Raw genomic sequence first — 17,634 nt, 5'->3', positions numbered from 1 at the left:
TAGTTTTAGTATATAGTACAGCTATAAATCCCTATACCATTCAGCAGCTCCAGGATTTTAATATTAAATAAGTGATGCCCAGTTCTGCCCCACAAGCTGAGGGCTGCACAGCCCCTCACAGAGAACAACCAGGCTCCGCTCCTTGTTCCTAGGCAGCCTGGGAAGAAAAATGCTTGTATCCTGTGGAGAACAAATTCAGGGCAGAGGAAGAGGTCCTTCCCTCCAGAAATCATGTTTTCCCTTCACATTAATTTATCTGTCACTCCACCTCCCCCCACATCTGAGAAAGCAGAGCCCTGAAGCACCTGGGGTCCTTTTGAAGAATCAAACCTCGCAAAGCATGGATGATAGAGCTGCCCACCCCCAGTTCTGCATCAAACAAAGTCCTTAAAATGCTTCAGCCCCTGGGGCCTGTTGGGTGACAGCAGAGCCCTCCAGCCTGAGACCCCAGAGCCACATCCACCCTCCTCAGCCCATGGAGGGAGGGTGAATTTAGAGGGATTAGGTACAGGGGGGACTCCACAGCAGTGACATGCAAGTGACACATGGAATACAGGTCCCTGTGAGTAGAGGGCAACTTTAGGCAGAGCTGAATCAATGGAATCAATGGGCTCCAGGCAAGTGGGCAGCAACTGTGAGGCAAAGCAGCAACCACTGCAAGCATCTGTGCTGCTAAAGGGCCCGAGTTGACTCAGCTCCTGTGTCCAGATCCTGCTACATCCAAGAAGGGCTGGAATAGCAGGACAAAGCCTCTCAAACAGCTTCTGAGCTGTTTGAAACAGCTCAGAATCAAGCCTAGAGATTTCAGCACAAACACTGAAACCAAGCTGGATTTGGTGGTAACATCCCACTCTTTAGGGATTTGACTCTAGTCAAGCAGTTAGCAGGAAATCTCAGGCTGTGCTTTTTCACCTAGAAAAGGCACCCAGGAGCTCTAACACCTTTCCTATGTTTAGGCCCTGTGGAATTTGTTTTGCAACAACAGCTTATGAGGGGGAAAACAGAAGCCATTAGAAGCATAAAGTACAAACCCAGAAGTGCAATTTATTGATAAGCTTCAAATGTAAAGAGATCCCACATCTTTGCTCCTCTTGATCTGGACATCCTGGCTCTACCAAGACTGCCTAGCTCAGAGCTGTGCAGTGCCTCATCTTCAGAAGTTGAAGTCGTGCTTCTCCACTGAGAACTTATATAGTCCGTCTTCATCAGTCCCAGGCTGCAGATCTGGATTTTCCTAGGAGGAAGATGCAGAACCATTAACTAGAGGCCATCAACTTTATAGCAGAAGGTTATTGTACCAGGTTGCCTAAAGCTCTGCCGCAGCTTGCTGCTTTATTCTCCTTTTAAAAGCCTGTTACAGCAGCAGAGCAGCTTCACCAAGTCCTCCTGTTCTGTACAGCACACCTTGTCATTGTCCCTGTGGCTCAGATCTACAGACTCAGACACCTGGGGCAGGAGACAGGAGTAACTGGAGTGGCAGAATTTGCTTGAGTTTAGTCTGCTTCCAACAGCAACCAGGGCTGCTTTGGAGAGGCGTTGCCCTGGCATCCAGCCCCTCAGGTAGGTGCTGGTGTGTAGGACAGCTTCCTCCACACCCTCTCACCAGGACACCCTGGTGCTAGGCAAAAACCACAGCTGACAGACATCTGCTCCCTGCTGCAGGGGGTTCAAATCTAGACCAAGCCTCAGCTCCACGGTCTGCCAAACCACTAAGCCTCTTCCCTGGTGTTCCCCCCATCTGCAAGACTCAAAGGCTAGATCCAAGGATGGCATCTGTGACAGTTACAGAGCTCTTGCAACTGCTAGCTGATGTCCTATGCTCTTTTTCCACAAGTTCGTTAATGTGAGAAGGGTCAAGTAATCCAGAAGGAACCTGAGCACAGTTATCAGCCGAGTAGGAGGCTTCCATTCATAGCGACAAGCTAGCTCAGCTCTGAAGGAGGAAACTTCTCCACATTTGGTATTCATACCAGCAACTGCAGTAACCCCAGCTGATGCCAGTTTAAATTCCAGCAGCAAGATGCTATCAAGGCATCCATAGCTGTTGCACAACTAATCAGCTGACAACTGAAATCATAGCTTTCAAAAAGCTCTAAAAGTGAAGGGAGCAAGCTGCAAGAACTACCCTATTCATGTAGAGATCTCTTCTAAGGCCCTAACTCAGCATCCTTGAAGGACGTGCTTCATTTCAGCACGCAATAGCTCATTTTCAGATGAGAAACAGCAGGAGCTCACATACCTCACCAGAAAAGTATTTCTCTATGATATTCAGTGCAGCTCGGTAGACCATGTTGTTGTCATGGGTTTGCAAGGCTTCAATTTTCTCCAGGCCATCAAGCTCCTCCACCAGCAGGCACAGCCTTTCTGTCTCTCCCAGCTTCTCAGCTGCCTGTGACAAAGGAGACAAATACAACCTCATGTCAGTAACAGGCCCAAGATGATCTCTTCTGTAAGGCCCTGAACCTAGGGGTCAAGTGTCTGCAGCCCCTTGCATTTATGATCCCTCCCTGCCTTGGGTTTAGCAGAAATCCTTGGGATACAACTGTGCATGTGAAACAGTCCCTGTTAGGATTATTGTACTGTGGCTTCACTGCACAAATAAGTGAGCCAAACCCTACTCAGTTTCTGTAAAGACCCCAGCAACACTCTTTCTCCTAGACCTTTACCTCTGTGCAGCTCAGGGATCAGCACACCACATCTTTTCCTTGCCAAAACCCTTGGAAACTTAACCTTGTTGAGCCCAGACAACCCAAGAGGATCCAAGAATAAATTAGATCAAGTCCAACCCCAACTCCTGCAAGACCACTGTCTGACATAGGAGCTATTCTAGCCACACCATGTGAGCCTTCAGCTCACACCCTGCTGCTTTCGGGGGGAAAGGATGCAAGAAACAGTACCAGATCTTACCAAGAAGAGATTTGAAATTGTATCCAGGATGACCAGTATAGTTTTGCTGTCTCTAGCCAAAAGCAAGTTGAGCAGAGGCTTGAGGACCCCAGACTGGACAAGCTCCACCACCTGCTCCACGGTGCCTCCAGTCGTGAAGTTGGCCACTGCCCACACGGCCTCCTTCTGAGCCTTGAAGTCCCCCTGGAAGAGCAGCACAGTGAAGGCACTGCCAGGCTCCAGCATCCTTTGTAGAGCAGGGTGAGGGGCCAGGAGTCAAGAGCCAGTCTGTGTTCAGCTTGGACAGGTTCCTAGCACTCAGAGAGCTTGGTGACACCTCGCAGAGCTGCCAAGAGCAGCTCCAAGCCATGCTGTGGTGCCACATGCAGGCATACTGACTGCTCAGACTGTTCCAGAGATTGCTCAGGTGGCTCTGGAGCACACACCAAGTGCCTCACAAAACAAATGTCATCGACTGAAACTTAACACTGCTCCTACAGCAGCTGGACAGGCAGCACTGCACCCCTACCTTATCAAGCAGCTCCACCAGAGGTGGCAACAACCTGCAGGTGATGAGTTGCTGGATCTGCTGGCAAGGCCCAGCAGCGATGTTGCTGAGCGTCCACGCAGCTTCCTTCTGTATGGTTGGCTTCGTGTGTCGCAAGAGAAGGGGCAGGACAGACAAGACGCCCGCATCGATAGCTGCCTGGGTCTGCTCATCAGTCCCTGTCACAACATTCCCAATGGCACGGAGAGCTGGGGTCTGGACAAATTAGAACAGACGAAGGAGGTGAGGAGAATCCTTATCTCAAGGGATACAAGCCAGGAGGACAAGTTCCCTAAGTGCTTGATCCTTCAAGCAAAGGGAACACCATGGCTGATTACTGTTACAGACCTACTGGCCTCCTCTTTTGCTCTAAGCAGCTTTAGAGTCTTAGAGCCTGTAAGCCACAGCAAGCTGGAACAGAGCATTGGCTTGACCATTAACCAAGCTAAACAGGGGTCTGGGGGAACAGCCAGCCACACACAGCAAGATGACATCCCTTCCCTTGGTGTAGGGCATCAGAGGAGGGGAACCCAAGGCTGGGAGTTTGCTTCCTACCATAATGATCAGCTCTGGGCTGCCCATGAGCTCCACCAGCCTTGGGAGAATCCCCGTGTCCACTATGATCTGGATGCGATCGTTGGAGCCATCGGTCAGGTAGGAAACTGCCCAGCAGGAGTCAGCGATGATTTCCTTGTCCTCGTGCTCCAGGAGGCAGGTGAGGACCGGCAGCATCTTCCTCACCGCATCCAGGGGTGGGTAGGGGTTCTTGTTCCTGCAGAGGTTCGACAGGGTCCACGTGATGTTCCTCAGGAAGCCAACCTGGAACAAAAATGAGGTGTAAGATCCTCCCTGGCCGACAGAGCCTCACAGGAGCAACAAGCACAGGAGAGGGAGCACCCTGCTTCTGGGCCCTGCAGCTCAGAGATGTTATCGGAGTAGCCAGAAGCAGCCTTCTTAATAAGGGTTGAGGCTTGTTTGAAGATGAAACAAGTGAGTAAGACCTTTCCCCTCCTCCCTCTCCAATATTAAGTTCCAATAACTTCAAGTCTGGTGGTGTGACAAGCTCCTATGACTAACAAAGGTGCCCAACAGCTTGTTTGCTGGGTCTCTGGGACAAATTACAAAGCATTCTTTGGACAAGATCAGGAATTTGTTATTTTAATATTAGCATTATTAAGTATCAGCAGCTCATCGTTCTTGAGCAGGGCACCTCAAGGATTGAAGCTGCCCCATCCAGCTCATCTCAGCAAGGAGTCACGGCTGCTCCAGGAGAGCAGTGGAGCTACCTCCAGAGCATCCCAGCTACCAAGGTGTGCATGGGGCCAGTGTTCTGCCCTGTTTTGGCTGGTGTTCTGCCCTGTTTCACAGGGCACCCCCAAAAAGAGGAGAGGTTGAGTCAGGAACAGCAGCCAGAGAAGTCCTTCAAAAGGATTTTGCAATATAAAAATCGCAGAAGGCCTGGAGGGTGTTTTCTTAACACTACCCTGCGAGGCTGTAGGTATGCCTACAGAAAGCACACGGCTTCCACCACACCCAGGGGTGGGACACCTGGAGGCATCGGTACCGCTCTCAAAGCTGCTGTGTCCACCTCCTGCCTCCCCCAAGCAAGCAGCAGGGCAGGACCACTGCAGGAGGGCAGGAGAAGGCACAGAGCCAACAGCTTGGAGCTACCCGAGAAGCAGCAGGAGGAAGCTTGAAGGGCAAGTTCAGCCCTTCCACATGCATGTGCACATCCCAGTGACATCTCAGTCTGAGCTTTCCCATCCAGCTCTGACCATCTCAAGCCAGGAATAAGTCACTGCATCAACCTGGAGACCTCCTGACATGCCCAGGTCTTGTATGTAGTTTAGAAGCAGAATCACCTGAAACAGTTTAGAGAAAGGTCTCATTCAACTGTGCAACCAGCTGGTTATTTGTAAGTCACCATTCACCCACCGCCCAAGTGATTGAGAGCTGTTAAGTCGAGAAAATGAAGGTTATTTACTGGAGTTACAGGCGACACCAGAGCCAGCAAGGGAGGAATCACATTGCAATTGATAAGAGCATCTCTGTACAGAGGGCCGTCACCTGCACAGAAAGAAAGGGGAGTTTATTGCATCTGCACCAGTCATGAGGCAGGGACATGCTGACATCAGGGAGCAGCCAGACCTGCTGCCAGAGGCCAGAGTTGGTGGTCAGGGCTCACCACCAGCCCCACACCATCCAGGATTTCCAGGCAATCTGAGCACCATCATGGCCAGCCAGACATCCCATTGTTTTCCCCCACTAAGGACACCAGCAGGGGACACCATCCCAGCAGGATGGACGCTTGCACTTGGCTTTAGTCAAAATCCTCCTGCAGAACCCACACAAGATCTCAAAGGCTCAAGTCCCCCATGAAGGGATGGAGGGGTTTCAACAGCATCAGCAGCCTGGAGACAGAGCCAGGAGGAGACAAAGGCATCCCAAGGAGCCCCAGTAACCCCAGTTTCTGACTGGGGGTGCCAGCTCCTGCTTACCTGCGATGTTGCCCAGCGCCCACACGGACTGCTCGCTGATGTGCATGTGCGGGGAGGAGAGGAGGGCGATGAAGGCTGGGATTGCACCCCCCTCCACCACCGCCTTGGTGTGCTCAGAGGTGCCAGATGCGATGTTGGTGAGCGCCCAGGCGGCCTCAAACTGCAGCTGAGCGCTGTCAGCACAGGAGAGGAACTCCACCAGCCTGGGGATGATGCCCAACTCGATGATCTGGTTGAGAGGGGGGTCCTTCTGCCTGGACAGCATTCTCCTGCAAGAGAGGGCACAGCACAGCCAACTGTGAGCAGACCAAGCCCTACTTGGCTGTGAGGCGCCATCAGGACACTGACCTACCCAAAGCCAGCTGGAAAAAGTGTTTTCAGCCAGATCTGCTCCCCAGCCTGGCTCGCTCTGCAGCCACAGTGCTGGCACAGGGTAGTGCAGAGGTGGGAATCCATGGCTTAGAGCTGCCTCTCCACCTCCACCGGGTATCTCCCCATGGTGCAAGCTCAGGGCGCTGCCAGGCTGGGTGTGAGCAGGCAGGAGGCCAGCTCCGTGCTGCCAAGCAGCCTGGGGAGCCAGGCAGCACTCATCCCTTTAGGAAGGGTCTGCTCTGGCCAGCCTCCAGCAGACACCTTGGTCCTCCCCGATGGTCTCAGCAGCTGGCTGGAGCCACCACGACCCCTGCCCCAGCGCAGGGGCTCCAGGAGGCACAGCCAAGCCCTGGGCTGGCTCCAACCACACCACCCAGGGCTGGGATGGAGCCCAGCCAGGCACCCAGGGCACACTGCAGGGCTTCAGCCATCAGCTGCAGCCCCTCAGGGTGACCGGGCTCCTGCCCCATGCACTTTGTCATGTCTCCAGAGCTCTTCCAACAGGAAGAAATGCCTGCAGCCCGCAGGACCCACCGCAGCCAGCCCAGTCCCTCCCGGTCAGGCAGCATACCTGGCAGCCTGCGTAGCCTGCAGCTGGAGCTCAGGGTTGTTCCCGTTCACAGCTTCGACTATTTCCTCCAAGGACAGCTGAATAATCTGTGTCATGGGGAATGATTCAGAGTCAGACAGCAAGCCAAGGCTCCCTCCAGCTTAATCTCCGCAGTCAATCAGCCGTCTAGACCCAAGTCAGTCACCACTCCATATCTAAGCGGTGTCTACTCTTTATGCAACGCAGTTTCGGGATGATGCAGAGGGAGAGCATCCACAAAAACCTTCGAGGCAACTAATCCTTGTAATCAAGCACTGGAAGAGTCACTGACACCGTTTTGGCCCTACGAGCAGTAATTACCATCGCCAGCTCCCAGAGCTGGGGCTCCAGCCAGTTCTACCTGCCACTGAGGGAAGCTGCGTGGCACATTTCCATGCAAAATAACCCAGAAAAGGGCTAAGCCACCTGTAAAGCACTCCCCAGTGCTGGGCATGGGGAATCAAGAAGGGCACTGGCTGTTTTAACCCAGGTCCCTTGAGCCAGACCTGGGGATGGCCCAAAAACTGAAGTAGCAGCGAGACCCAGTGTGCTACAGCACCAATCCTGTCCAGGTGCAGGGCACCCAGCACTCACCACGTTTTTGTCCTCTGGAGTGGGGCTTTTCTCCATCAAGGTGATGGAGATACTCCTGCGCTTCAGGATCTGCTCATCCTTCTGGGCCTTCCGCAGCTCGACTTTCACCTCCACCCTCTGCCTCCGCAGGGCCTGCAGGAGAAGGGGACACCACCACATCAGTGCCCACAGCACCCGATTCGGGTCCAGCTCCACAACCCCAAATCTCCTTCAGGAGGAGCAGAAGCAGCTTCTGCTTTCAGGGAGCTCCTCACCATGGCCTGGAGGCTCGCATAGGAGGAAACATCTCACCGGGTGCCTCCCAAGGAGGCTGGCTGAACCAGCAACCAGAGGCTGATTTTAAAGTCAGATTTGCTGGAAGGCAAACCCTCATCTCCTGCACTGCCTTAGAGCAAGCAGACAGACCCCATAGCCGGGATAAACCCCATAGCTGGGGTAACTGCTGCTGGGAGCTGGGCAGGACCATCCTCATCATCCCCATCACAGCCACCCACCCCAAACTTGAGCCCCCCTTGCCACCACACAGCCCAGCCAGCTCCACACCACATCTTTAGATGGGCTCCCTGACACCCCATACAGGTGGATTTGGGGGTGATTGCCATTCAGAAACCTTCTCACCAGCTTCTGCTGGCACCAAAGCCTCAGCTGGCTCTGCCTGCCCTGGGAGGAGATGCCCCAGGTCTGTACTTACAGCTGCGTCCTTGCCCCTGTTCTTGAACTTCTTCATCCTCTCGCTGGGCTCATTCACGACTGGCATCTTGTTGAGGCTTGGGAGCAGCCAGAGAGCTTCCACGTGCTTTTGGGGTGCAGGACAGCAGGGTCAGGTCACAGCAACACCCACCTCCATCTGCAGGGGATCTGGGACCCCCACCACCCCTAGGGCACAGCCACCACCCCAACGAGGTGGGTGTTGAGGTCCCCTGCCCCATGCAGAGCTCGGTGAGATCCTCACACCCCACAGCCAAGCCTCTGAACTAAACACAGGCTCAAACCATCACTTAACTAGGAGAATTACAACCCTACAGGAAGCAGGGCACCCCACTTCTCATGGGTACGGTCACACCACCTTCCTCCAGCTCTGGATCACACACACAGAGCCCAAATCTGGCAGAGACACCCAAAAAGCATCAGCTCAAGGCCCCACATCCACCCCTACCACCTCACCCCACAGCCCAGGGGGGCTCCTGCACCAGAGACCCCCCCAGTGGTGTAAACGCATGGGGTCACACGCAGGACACGGGGTGACCAAGCTCAGCCAAGCAGATAAATCCTCCTTCAGACCCAGCTCTGGGTTTGCCAGGTGAGGGGAATTAAGTAGGACAGGCAGAGTTATTTCTAACCCTATTAGGGTAAGAAAAGCAGAGGCATACACACAAATAAGACCAGGACCAGGCCTCCAGACAGTTTTTAAACCAGAAAAAAAAAAAAAAAACACAGCTTCCACCCAGCAGAAACTCCTCCCTGCCTCCATTTCATGTCCAAGAAGGCCCAGTAAGACCCCAAAAAGCCTCTCCATTCTGGGGGCTTCCCCCAAGCCCACCTCAGCAGGTGGAAGAGACTCAGCACAACCCCAAGCAGCACCCAAAACCCCGCACCCTGCACAAAGGAACCCAAAGAAAACCCCACAGAGGGCAAAAAGCTGCCCCTAACCCCCTAGAGAAGAAGCTACTCACCCTTCAACCTCTCTCTTGCCCACCTTACCCTCATCTGCCCCTTTTATTGCCCCCCAGGGCCTCATCCTGCCCTGCTGTGCCCCAGCATTGGCTCTCCCCGGGCAGCCTCCTCGTTAGCTCCAGCTGCTGCATGGCGAGGCAATTTGGGGGCACCTGGGGGAGCAGCAGTGGTGCCTCCCCTCCTGAGCTATCCTCCAGCCCCAGCCACCCCTCTCACACCCCAACACCTCCTCTGTGCACTTACACATCACCTAGTTTGGTTTTATTTGGGTGAGCAGCCTGGGGGGGCCTCTTTTTTGACCAGGCTGCGGCAGGAGGCGGCACGGAGACACCCAGCAGGGACCTGTGGTCTGCACAAATCCTTTAGATTTCAGCCAGGGCATCAAATAACTGCTCACAGTGTTGCTTGGTGTGGCACTTGGGCAGCTCTGGGGACTCTGAAGAGTCTCTGGGGACTCAGCCTGGCTTTGCCAGCCCTCCAAAACGTCACCCTTTTGGGCAAAGCCCTGTAAAACCCACATGGGCAGGGGCACAGTGTGGGGAGCACAGCCTGGAACGAACGGAGAGGCTGGGGCAGGAGGAACAGCGGCATTTGGCAAATGGGGGGAAAGCAGCTATTAAAATATGTCATTAAAACCACATTTTAAATGACAGGACGCAGCACTGGGGTCGGCACCTTCTGCCCCCAGCCCCTGGGAGCACAGTGAGCCCTCCAACCCTGCCGGCTGTGCAGCACCGTGGCTGTTTCCACGTAAATTATGAGAATTCCAGCAAAAAAACTCCACGGTGAGGCTATTTCCAGCACGGAAACACCCACGGAAAGGCCCTGTGCAGCACCTGGGCTGCTCCAAAATCGTGGATTCAAGGCTCCCTTTCGGGGCAAAGGATACAGGTTGTGCAAAGCTTGGCGCAGAAGGTGCGTGGGGAGGGGGCTTCAGAGAAGACCTCCAATAAACCCGTTGCTTGTGGGTGCTGAGAGCTGGTGGTGCCGATCCTCGCTGCCGTGTTTCTAAGTTTCAAGTGCCACTGGTTGCATCCTCTCCTTTTCTTGGCTGCCCGAGACAGGAAAATTACATTTCAATTGCTTTTTAATTCAACTTAATCTGGTGCAAAAGTTAGTGTGCGCCCTCTAATTTGGTTTTCTGAGCGGTTTGTTTCGGCTAATTCCTCATCAGCCAGCGCTAAATCAAAACAGGCCTGCTTCGAGCCGAAATAGATGAGTCCTTGCAACTTTTCCAAGCAGTTTAATTAAATTGGCCCAAAATCAGGCCCCAGGAGGAGCAGGGGCAGCCTCTCACGCCGGCCAGCCCCAAGCTGGGAGCAGAGCAGATGCTCTGCTGCCTTCCGAGCTCTCCAGGTGCTGCAGGACCTGTCAGGCTGGGAGAGGTTTGCTGTTACCCCAGCTGCTCTTTCCCTTTTTACCCTTTCCATCCTTTTTCATCCCCTCTTCCACCTGCCAGGCGCAATCGGAGCCGTCCTGCTCGGCGCCCTGTCACTGCCAGAGCAGGGAGAGAGAAAGGATGGGGAGAGAAAACCAAACTGATCACCGTGCCCTCCTCCCCACCCTTCTCCTCCATCCTTGATGGCACCAGAGGTGGCACGGCTTGGTGCTCGGTCCCCAAACAGGCTCAGGGTGAGCGGGGCTGCTTTCAACCCGCGCTGAGGACACGGGCAGATCGATATTTGCCCACGGGGAAAGAGGAGAGCCGCTGGAGGAAAAAAGCGTTTCGGTTTCCAGCATAATAAGAGGGTATCAGAGCTAATGGAGAGGAAAGGAGATAAAACCCTAAATCTACATGACAGCGTCCCCTGAGCTCAGCCTTGTGTGCTCAGGCTGAAAATCCACATGGTGACAGGTATGGAAAGCCACGGCTCCAGCTTGGGGGTTTGCTTTGTGGCTGCTCCCTCCCAGCCTGCGCCCAGCACCCCCAGCACAGCACCACTGAGTGGCTGGACACTGACTGGTGCCAGGGCCGAAAACACCAGTTTGAATCCCTGAGATAAATGCACTAATTTTGCCTCTTTTTTCTTTTTCTTTTTCTTTTTCTTTTTCTTTTTCTTTTTCTTTTTCTTTTTCTTTTTCTTTTTCTTTTTCTTTTTCTTTTTCTTTTTCTTTTTCTTTTTTCCTTTTCTTTTTCCTTTTCCTTTTTCCCTTTTCCTTTTTCCTTTTCCTTTTTCCTTTTCCTTTTATTTTTTTTTTAATTTTTTTCCTTTTCCCTTTCCTCTCCTTCTCCTTCTCCTTCTCCTTCTCCTTCTCCTTCTCCTTCTCCTTCTCCTTCTCCTTCTCCTTCTCCTTCCCTTTCCATTCTGTGTCCATCCTGTCCCCACTGCACATGGCAGAAGGACCTGGTCAGGAACAAAGCCTATCCGTGGCAGCTCTGCAGTGGGGTGAGAAGAGGCAGACCCAGCCCAGGCTCCTTCACCCGAGGCTGTGCAGCTGCAGGCACAATTCGGGGCAATCCTTCCCGAGAGGAAACCCTCACCTGGCAGAGGGAGGCCACGGGCAGGGATCCCTGCCAACACCCTACACACCCACTCTCCGACTGCGTATTTTCTCAGTCAGCTCTCACGTAGTCCATTAAATTAACATCAACAAATTAATTTCCCTTATTAGTTACAGTACAACCGAGGCAACATCCGTGTGGACCACCCGGCCCAGCTGCAGCAGCCACGTTCACACAGGGTGAGGGTTGCTGGATGCGAACGCGCCCGGATCTCTTCTCCTCCTGCCCTGCCAAACCCACACACAGCACCCCCAGGGTGATGCCCCAGAGGGGACGGAGCCTGGAAATTCCTCCTTTTGGGGCTGGGAAGCCTCCTCCTGGCACAGCAGCCTGCCCCGATCCCTGTCAGGGGTACAGAGGTCCCGCAGCCGGTGACGTCCCCAAATCCATCCCGCGGGGCTCGTCGCGGTCCTGTTGTTCGTGCAGCAGCCATGGATTGAGGTCGAGGTCAGAGCTGCGTTGTGCTGGGCACCAAGCACACACATAATAAGTGACAGCCCCTGCCCGTTACAGCCTGTCTAATCAGGGCGTGCAGAAAGAAGGTGGGAGAAGGGATTTATTGTTATCCCTGTCTTACTGCTGAGCCAGCGGCAAAGCCGAGCACGGCAGCTGGATTTCCCGAGGCTCAGGGTGCAGTTTGTTGTTCCTCCTAATAAGTTCCTCCTAAAAACATTGATCAGTTTGGCTGAGATCGATCCTGCTGTGGCTCCGTGGTGTCCCACTGCTGCACCGTGGGACATCCAAGCTCGCTTCTAGGACTGTATTTGGTTGAATAAATTCAGTGTTCACATCCAACGCTTCCCTGAGGTTACACAACCCGTGAAACTTGTCCCTTTGTGCCGCGCTTTTCAAGGCGAGAGTTCTTCAGCACCATTTCCCTGCCAAGAGCAGGATCGCTCACTCAGAAAGGTAGAGCTGGAAAGCCCCACTGATAAAACCCACAAAAGGGATCCGCATTTATTGATAAAGAGACTCGGCAGGGCTGTGAGTTCCCCGGGAATTAGGGACAAGGGAATTGCTGTGCTGGAAGAGAGCTCGCGAACACCGATTTGGAGCCTCTGGGTTGTGAAGTGGCTAAAGGATGAAGGGTAACACCAAGAATTACCCCATCCGCTGGGCACCACCAGTCGGTGGGAGCTCCCGACAAGCTCATCGAGCCCCAGTGAGAAGAAAAAAAGCAGAGAATAAGTTGTGGGAGGCCTTTAAGGCTTGCCAAGTGCAGCTGTTAACGTCCATTAGGCAGGCAGCGTAAGCGGATGCCTCCGAAAACTAGCACAGCCCTGGAGGGCCTGTAACTCCACACCAGGCTGAACATTAAGGAACTAATTTTAACTTCTAAGCAGCATCCTTTCTGCCAGCCACGGAGGGATTAGAGTAACAGTTTTTGAAATTATTTAAAAATAACATCAGACTTAATCATAGCTATTTATTAAACCCATTATCCTCTGTCAGTTATGGGACACTGATTTATTCAGCTGCGGAAACTATAATCACTTATGGCCAAAAATCTCACAGTTTTTTTTTTATTTTTTAATGGGGGCCCAGTAATTATTATTCCTTTAGCCCCTGGATCTGTAACTCAAGGAACTGAAACAGAAAAAAAAATCAGTGGTTAATTTGGGGATGAGGCACAACGGGGTGCTGGAGAAACCTTGGACGGGCAGAAAAATCCTGCGTGACCTCGCCGGGTGACACCTAGCAGAGGAAAGGCTGAGGCACTCCTAAAAGAGTGGAGGATATTGTAATCATGTCAGGTGAAAAAGCCCAACAAAAATATCAGAAAACTCCCATAAATCACAGGGTGTCCGGCCTCTGGATGCCTCTTTGCTGCCAGGGGACTGAGAAGGAGCTGAGATCCCCCAGCAGCCCAGACGTGGGCTCCCCTTGCTCAGGCGTCCCTGGCCATTGCAGCCGAGGACAGCATTCCCCCAGAAATCGGTGTCTTTGTTCAAAATGTGTATTTGGGGGCCTTTGTTTGAAAGCCCTGCTTAGGAAATGCTGAAAAGAAGATTCAGGTTGTGTATTGTAGCTGACCCTTAGGAGCCGAAGGTAGTTTTTGCTGTGTCTGGGGGTGATAATCATCTCTGTTTCATCTGCTTCACATCTCAGACGGCTTGGTAACGAGGTTTTGGGGATTGCTGCATCCCTTTGTGCTGTCTCCTTTCTGCCCCTGCTCTTCTCTGCTCCCCTGGACGTGGGCAGGATGCTGAGCCTGCTGTGGGGACTAGGACAGCCTGTTTTTTGGGACTCGGAGGGTAAAAACGTGTGCTCACACTCTGCACGGTGCTCTGAGCAGGGCAGGTAGTTTGTGAGGTCCTCGTGTACCCCATTTTCTGAGGTTGAGGTAAAACCTCCCTTTTTCTCCCAGGAAAAAGGGAAACGAGGGGAGAAGGGGGCTCAGAGCTTCCTCTTTGCCCCAGGAACTGCGATCTCCCCTGCTTTGGTTAGAGACCAGCCCCGTCCCCGTGCCGCCAGCACCCCTCCAGCCCTCACAGGAATACGCTGATCCTCCCCAGCCAGGACCAGACACCAGCTGGGGACGAGGATACAGCTTTCATTACAGAACCAGCATCGTTTTCTGAACGATTAACAAACGCACAAACCTCTTGCTGCCTTCTGGGCCAGATCTTTGTATAACCCTGGGATCCTTCGGGGCTCTCTGACCCGAGTGCCATTCCTCCCCTAAGCACCAGAGATGGGTTTGTGGCTGCTGCTTAAACATAGCCTTGAAAGGCAGCATCCGAAAGGGAGTTCCTTGTTATTCCCAGGCTTGCCACTACAGTGCAAAGGCCCAAGCTGTGCAGTGAGCTATCACAAGTGGTTTTGTACAGGCTGCTCCTCTCCCGGCTCTCTGCACGGCTACAACCTGCTGCTTTGGAACTGGGGATGCCCTTATGGACACCTGGGTCGCTGTTTAGCCTGGGAACCCTGGCGTCCCTCAGGGCGAGAGGCCAGAACCTTTCTTCTGCGTGGGTTGTGTTGTAGGGACGGATTTGCCCCTTTATCTGAAGACCAGTTTCCAGTCTCAAACCTAGTGATGCTCCCGGTCTCTTCAGGCAGGAAGGCTGGCCTTTCAGGCTCACTTTACGATGAAGAAATCAGTGTCAGAGCAAGAAACTGAGCCCGTGTGGCAGGCAGACATCCTGCCTAGCCGACAGCTCCCTCCCCATGATCTGCTGCCTTCTGTGCAGTGCTGTCCAGACCCAGCAAGCTGAACGGCTCCTTCCTTTTCTAAGAGATCCTCCAAAAGGCTCCCTCCCGGGTAACAGCGTGGCTCTAAGGGGATGTGGCTGGAGCTGCCGTCCATTCCAGGCTGTCCCAGCGGGATTTCTGCAGCGTGGTGCTGTGCTGGAGCACTGCAGCCAGGGATGAGATGCAGGACGGGGTTAGAGAAATTGCAGAAATTGCATTAAACTCAGCATTTATAAATAAATTAAATTAAATTATAAATTGCATTTATAAATAAATAGGTGTCTGAGTTACTCAGGAAGCAATTTGGCTGAGTTCTAGCCGGTGCTGATCTGTCCACGGGCTGGGTGAGCTCGTGTCTATTAAACATCTGACATTTTGACCTGTATCACTCCACCAAGAGACACGATTGCTCCCTTTGCAGCTGATTCCTCCTGTGCAGCCAAAACAGACACTTCTGTGTGCTACACATGAGCGAACAGGTCAGAACCCATTATTTAGATGCATTTCATGCCCTTCTTTAAGATGTTTGCCTGAGAACTGTTTACAATCTTCATTCACAGATTCAAGGTCTGAAATAATTACCTAAAAAAGCCCAGAAAATATGACTTGCTCCAGATGCATTCCTGGGGAGTTAATCACAGTTCTCAATATTCAGCACTCAAGCTGGCCACGGTTTCTGCGGTATTATCCTGCTCCTGACAGGACATGCTGAGTCCTTAGGATCAGATTTTCGGTGTGAATAGCCGGTTACAAATTCAAGGTGGGTGTAACACGGACTCTCTAATTTTCACCTCAAAGGGACTGTCTCTCTGAATCCTCCTGCTTGGAAACCCAATCCCAAGCATATTCACCTGCAACACTCACGCTGACAATATCTGCGGAGTAACCAGCCACATCCCAGACGTTCCAGCAGAGGCAAGCACAGCAGAGAAATGCTTGAAGCTGATACAAAGCAATTGTCTTCTCGGGAAGTTCACAATTCACTGAGCAACTGAAACAAGCAGGACTGTCACTCACCAATAGCCTTTATCCTCTTTGCTCATAGCAAACACGGAATTTATTCATCTTCAACACGGGGGCTAGAAATGGTTTTAAAATGAAACTTCTATTCTGCTACAAGCCAGTTAGGTCACCAACTTGCCTGCTCCCTCCGAGGACTCGGTCTGATCTTTGCCAAGCTCCTCTCAGCGCTGAAATCTGCCTGTCCACCTTGGCAAGAAGGGCGCAGCTGGAGACGTGGTTTGAACAAAGCCTTCATTAGATGATCTTTCTATCGCAGCCTCTCATCCTTATCCACCAGCAGCTGAGTTCCCAAGGCACCCTGTAAGGGAAGGAAAGACAAGAAATCCCAAGAAACAAGGCATTATCTGATCTCACCCGAGGGACCCAAGCTTTCCCCGTCAGGCTCCCAGCACTACAGCCTGCTGAACTTGTGGATAAGGAACGTGTTGTCTTGGCTAAAACCTGAGTGCTGGCTCAGGCCCTTTGGACAGCTATGAAAGAGCCCGGCCAGCCCTTGTAAACACACACATGTCCTCCAGGATCGTGGGCCTGGCCCAGCAGGTACGTGCTGTGTGTGACTGCTGCAAGAGGTGTGCGGTGGAATCAGGAAGGACCGTACACCTCCATGGGGCACAAACTGCAAGCAGAGGCAAAAAGACAAAAGCATGGAGCCTGCTGGTCTACATGAAGCCAGCCCGGGTTTATATTTATGGTGTTTTATATCAGGCAGGCTTGAACCCACGGGTATTTTAACTCTACGTTTATTAAACTCCGTGTGATTTGGGGGAAATTAAATTTCAGGATTTTAACTCACCTCCTCACTGGCATGGCCTTACCACTTCCCTGACCCATGCTGTGCCTCGATCTCCCCAGCTGCAGAAGGATGGTGAGACACAAATTTACGAATTCCAAATTCATAAAGCTCTGAGACCTGCACCAAAAAGCTCTGTTTGATGTTTGTACGAGCTATTTTTACTCACAGGTGTTTATCTTCTGTAGGAGTTTGGTTTAACATTTCATTGATCTGCTTCAGAGACCACGCCAGTCCGTGTGCGGCAGGGGAGTGACAGCCTGCAGTCCTGGGCCTTCGGTGGGAAGGGGCTGCAGGATCAAGTCCCGAATATACACTGCAAATCTGGGCATCTCAAACCTATAGATTTAACAGGACAGGTGGAAAGGGGAAGTGATTGCTGAGCTATGATAGCTCCTTATCTCTGCCTGATCAGAAGCGGAAACGCAGAGAGGAAAGTGTCTCCTTCCTGGTTTATAGGTGAAATTCATCCCAGGCTAGCAGACCACAACTGATAGCGTTACACCAGGACCTTGCTGATCCTTGAAACCAGTTTCCAAAGGGGCAGCACTGCTGCCTGGGAGTCCCTGCACTCACACACACACACACACACACATGGATTTTCAGACCACCCAAATCTTCAGGAGGATGGCAGGGAAAATAAGATCACCAGAGCAGCCAATGCTAGCATCATCCCTGGCCAGTGCAAGGCTGTTCTGACTTCAGCCTGAGCAGGAGCCTCTAAAACCAGACCCTGATGGCAAAGAGCCCCCTGCCCACAGCGGGGGCTTCTCCTTACTCCCACTGCTCTCCCCCTGTGCAGACGCCGTGACTCAGGAGGCTGGCACAAAGCAGGGCTTGGGGCTGGCAGCAGTGGAAAGGAGAGGAGCTCTTGGCCTGAGCAGCGTGTCCACACAGCGAAACCAAGCCACAGCACAGCCCGAGTTCCCTTTCATCTAGGTAACACAGGCAATAATAGCCGTGACA

At 52.7% G+C, this 17,634-nt stretch overlaps 1 protein-coding gene across 1 annotated transcript; it reads right to left on the bottom strand.

Annotated features, from left to right (window-relative positions):
• Positions 1-1,024: 1,024 nt before the first annotated feature.
• KPNA7 (karyopherin subunit alpha 7) lies at positions 1,025-9,227 on the bottom strand. Its single transcript, XM_084537411.1, has 11 exons — positions 9,160-9,227; positions 8,178-8,282; positions 7,487-7,618; positions 6,875-6,960; positions 5,932-6,200; positions 5,418-5,500; positions 3,989-4,252; positions 3,416-3,649; positions 2,908-3,090; positions 2,240-2,389; positions 1,025-1,234 (listed from the first exon to the last, which is right to left on the bottom strand). The coding sequence occupies exons 2-11, from the start codon at positions 8,241-8,243 to the stop codon at positions 1,154-1,156; spliced, it is 1,548 nt and encodes a 515-aa protein (XP_084393537.1). The 5' UTR covers positions 8,244-8,282; positions 9,160-9,227; the 3' UTR covers positions 1,025-1,153.
• Between the last annotated feature and the right edge of the window lie 8,407 nt (positions 9,228-17,634).

This window comes from Aythya ferina, assembly GCF_964211825.1.
Source record: "Aythya ferina genome assembly, chromosome: 15".
Classification (NCBI taxonomy): domain Eukaryota; kingdom Metazoa; phylum Chordata; class Aves; order Anseriformes; family Anatidae; genus Aythya; species Aythya ferina.
The sequence above is the reverse complement of the archived record's forward strand: the minus strand, read 5'-3'. Positions and strand labels throughout refer to the sequence as shown.

Bases quoted from the DNA above. Each gene is read 5' to 3' on its own strand.
- KPNA7 (XM_084537411.1), bottom strand. From the start codon at position 8,243: ATGCCAGTCGTGAATGAGCCCAGCGAGAGGATGAAGAAGTTCAAGAAC. The intron at 4,253-5,417 runs GTAAATAACCTT...TTTTTGTTCCAG, and splicing joins TGGTGTCGCCTGTAACTCCA to GTTGGCTTCCTGAGGAACAT. The intron at 3,091-3,415 runs GTAGGGGTGCAG...CTGCTCTTCCAG, and splicing joins TGGTGGAGCTGCTTGATAAG to GGGGACTTCAAGGCTCAGAA.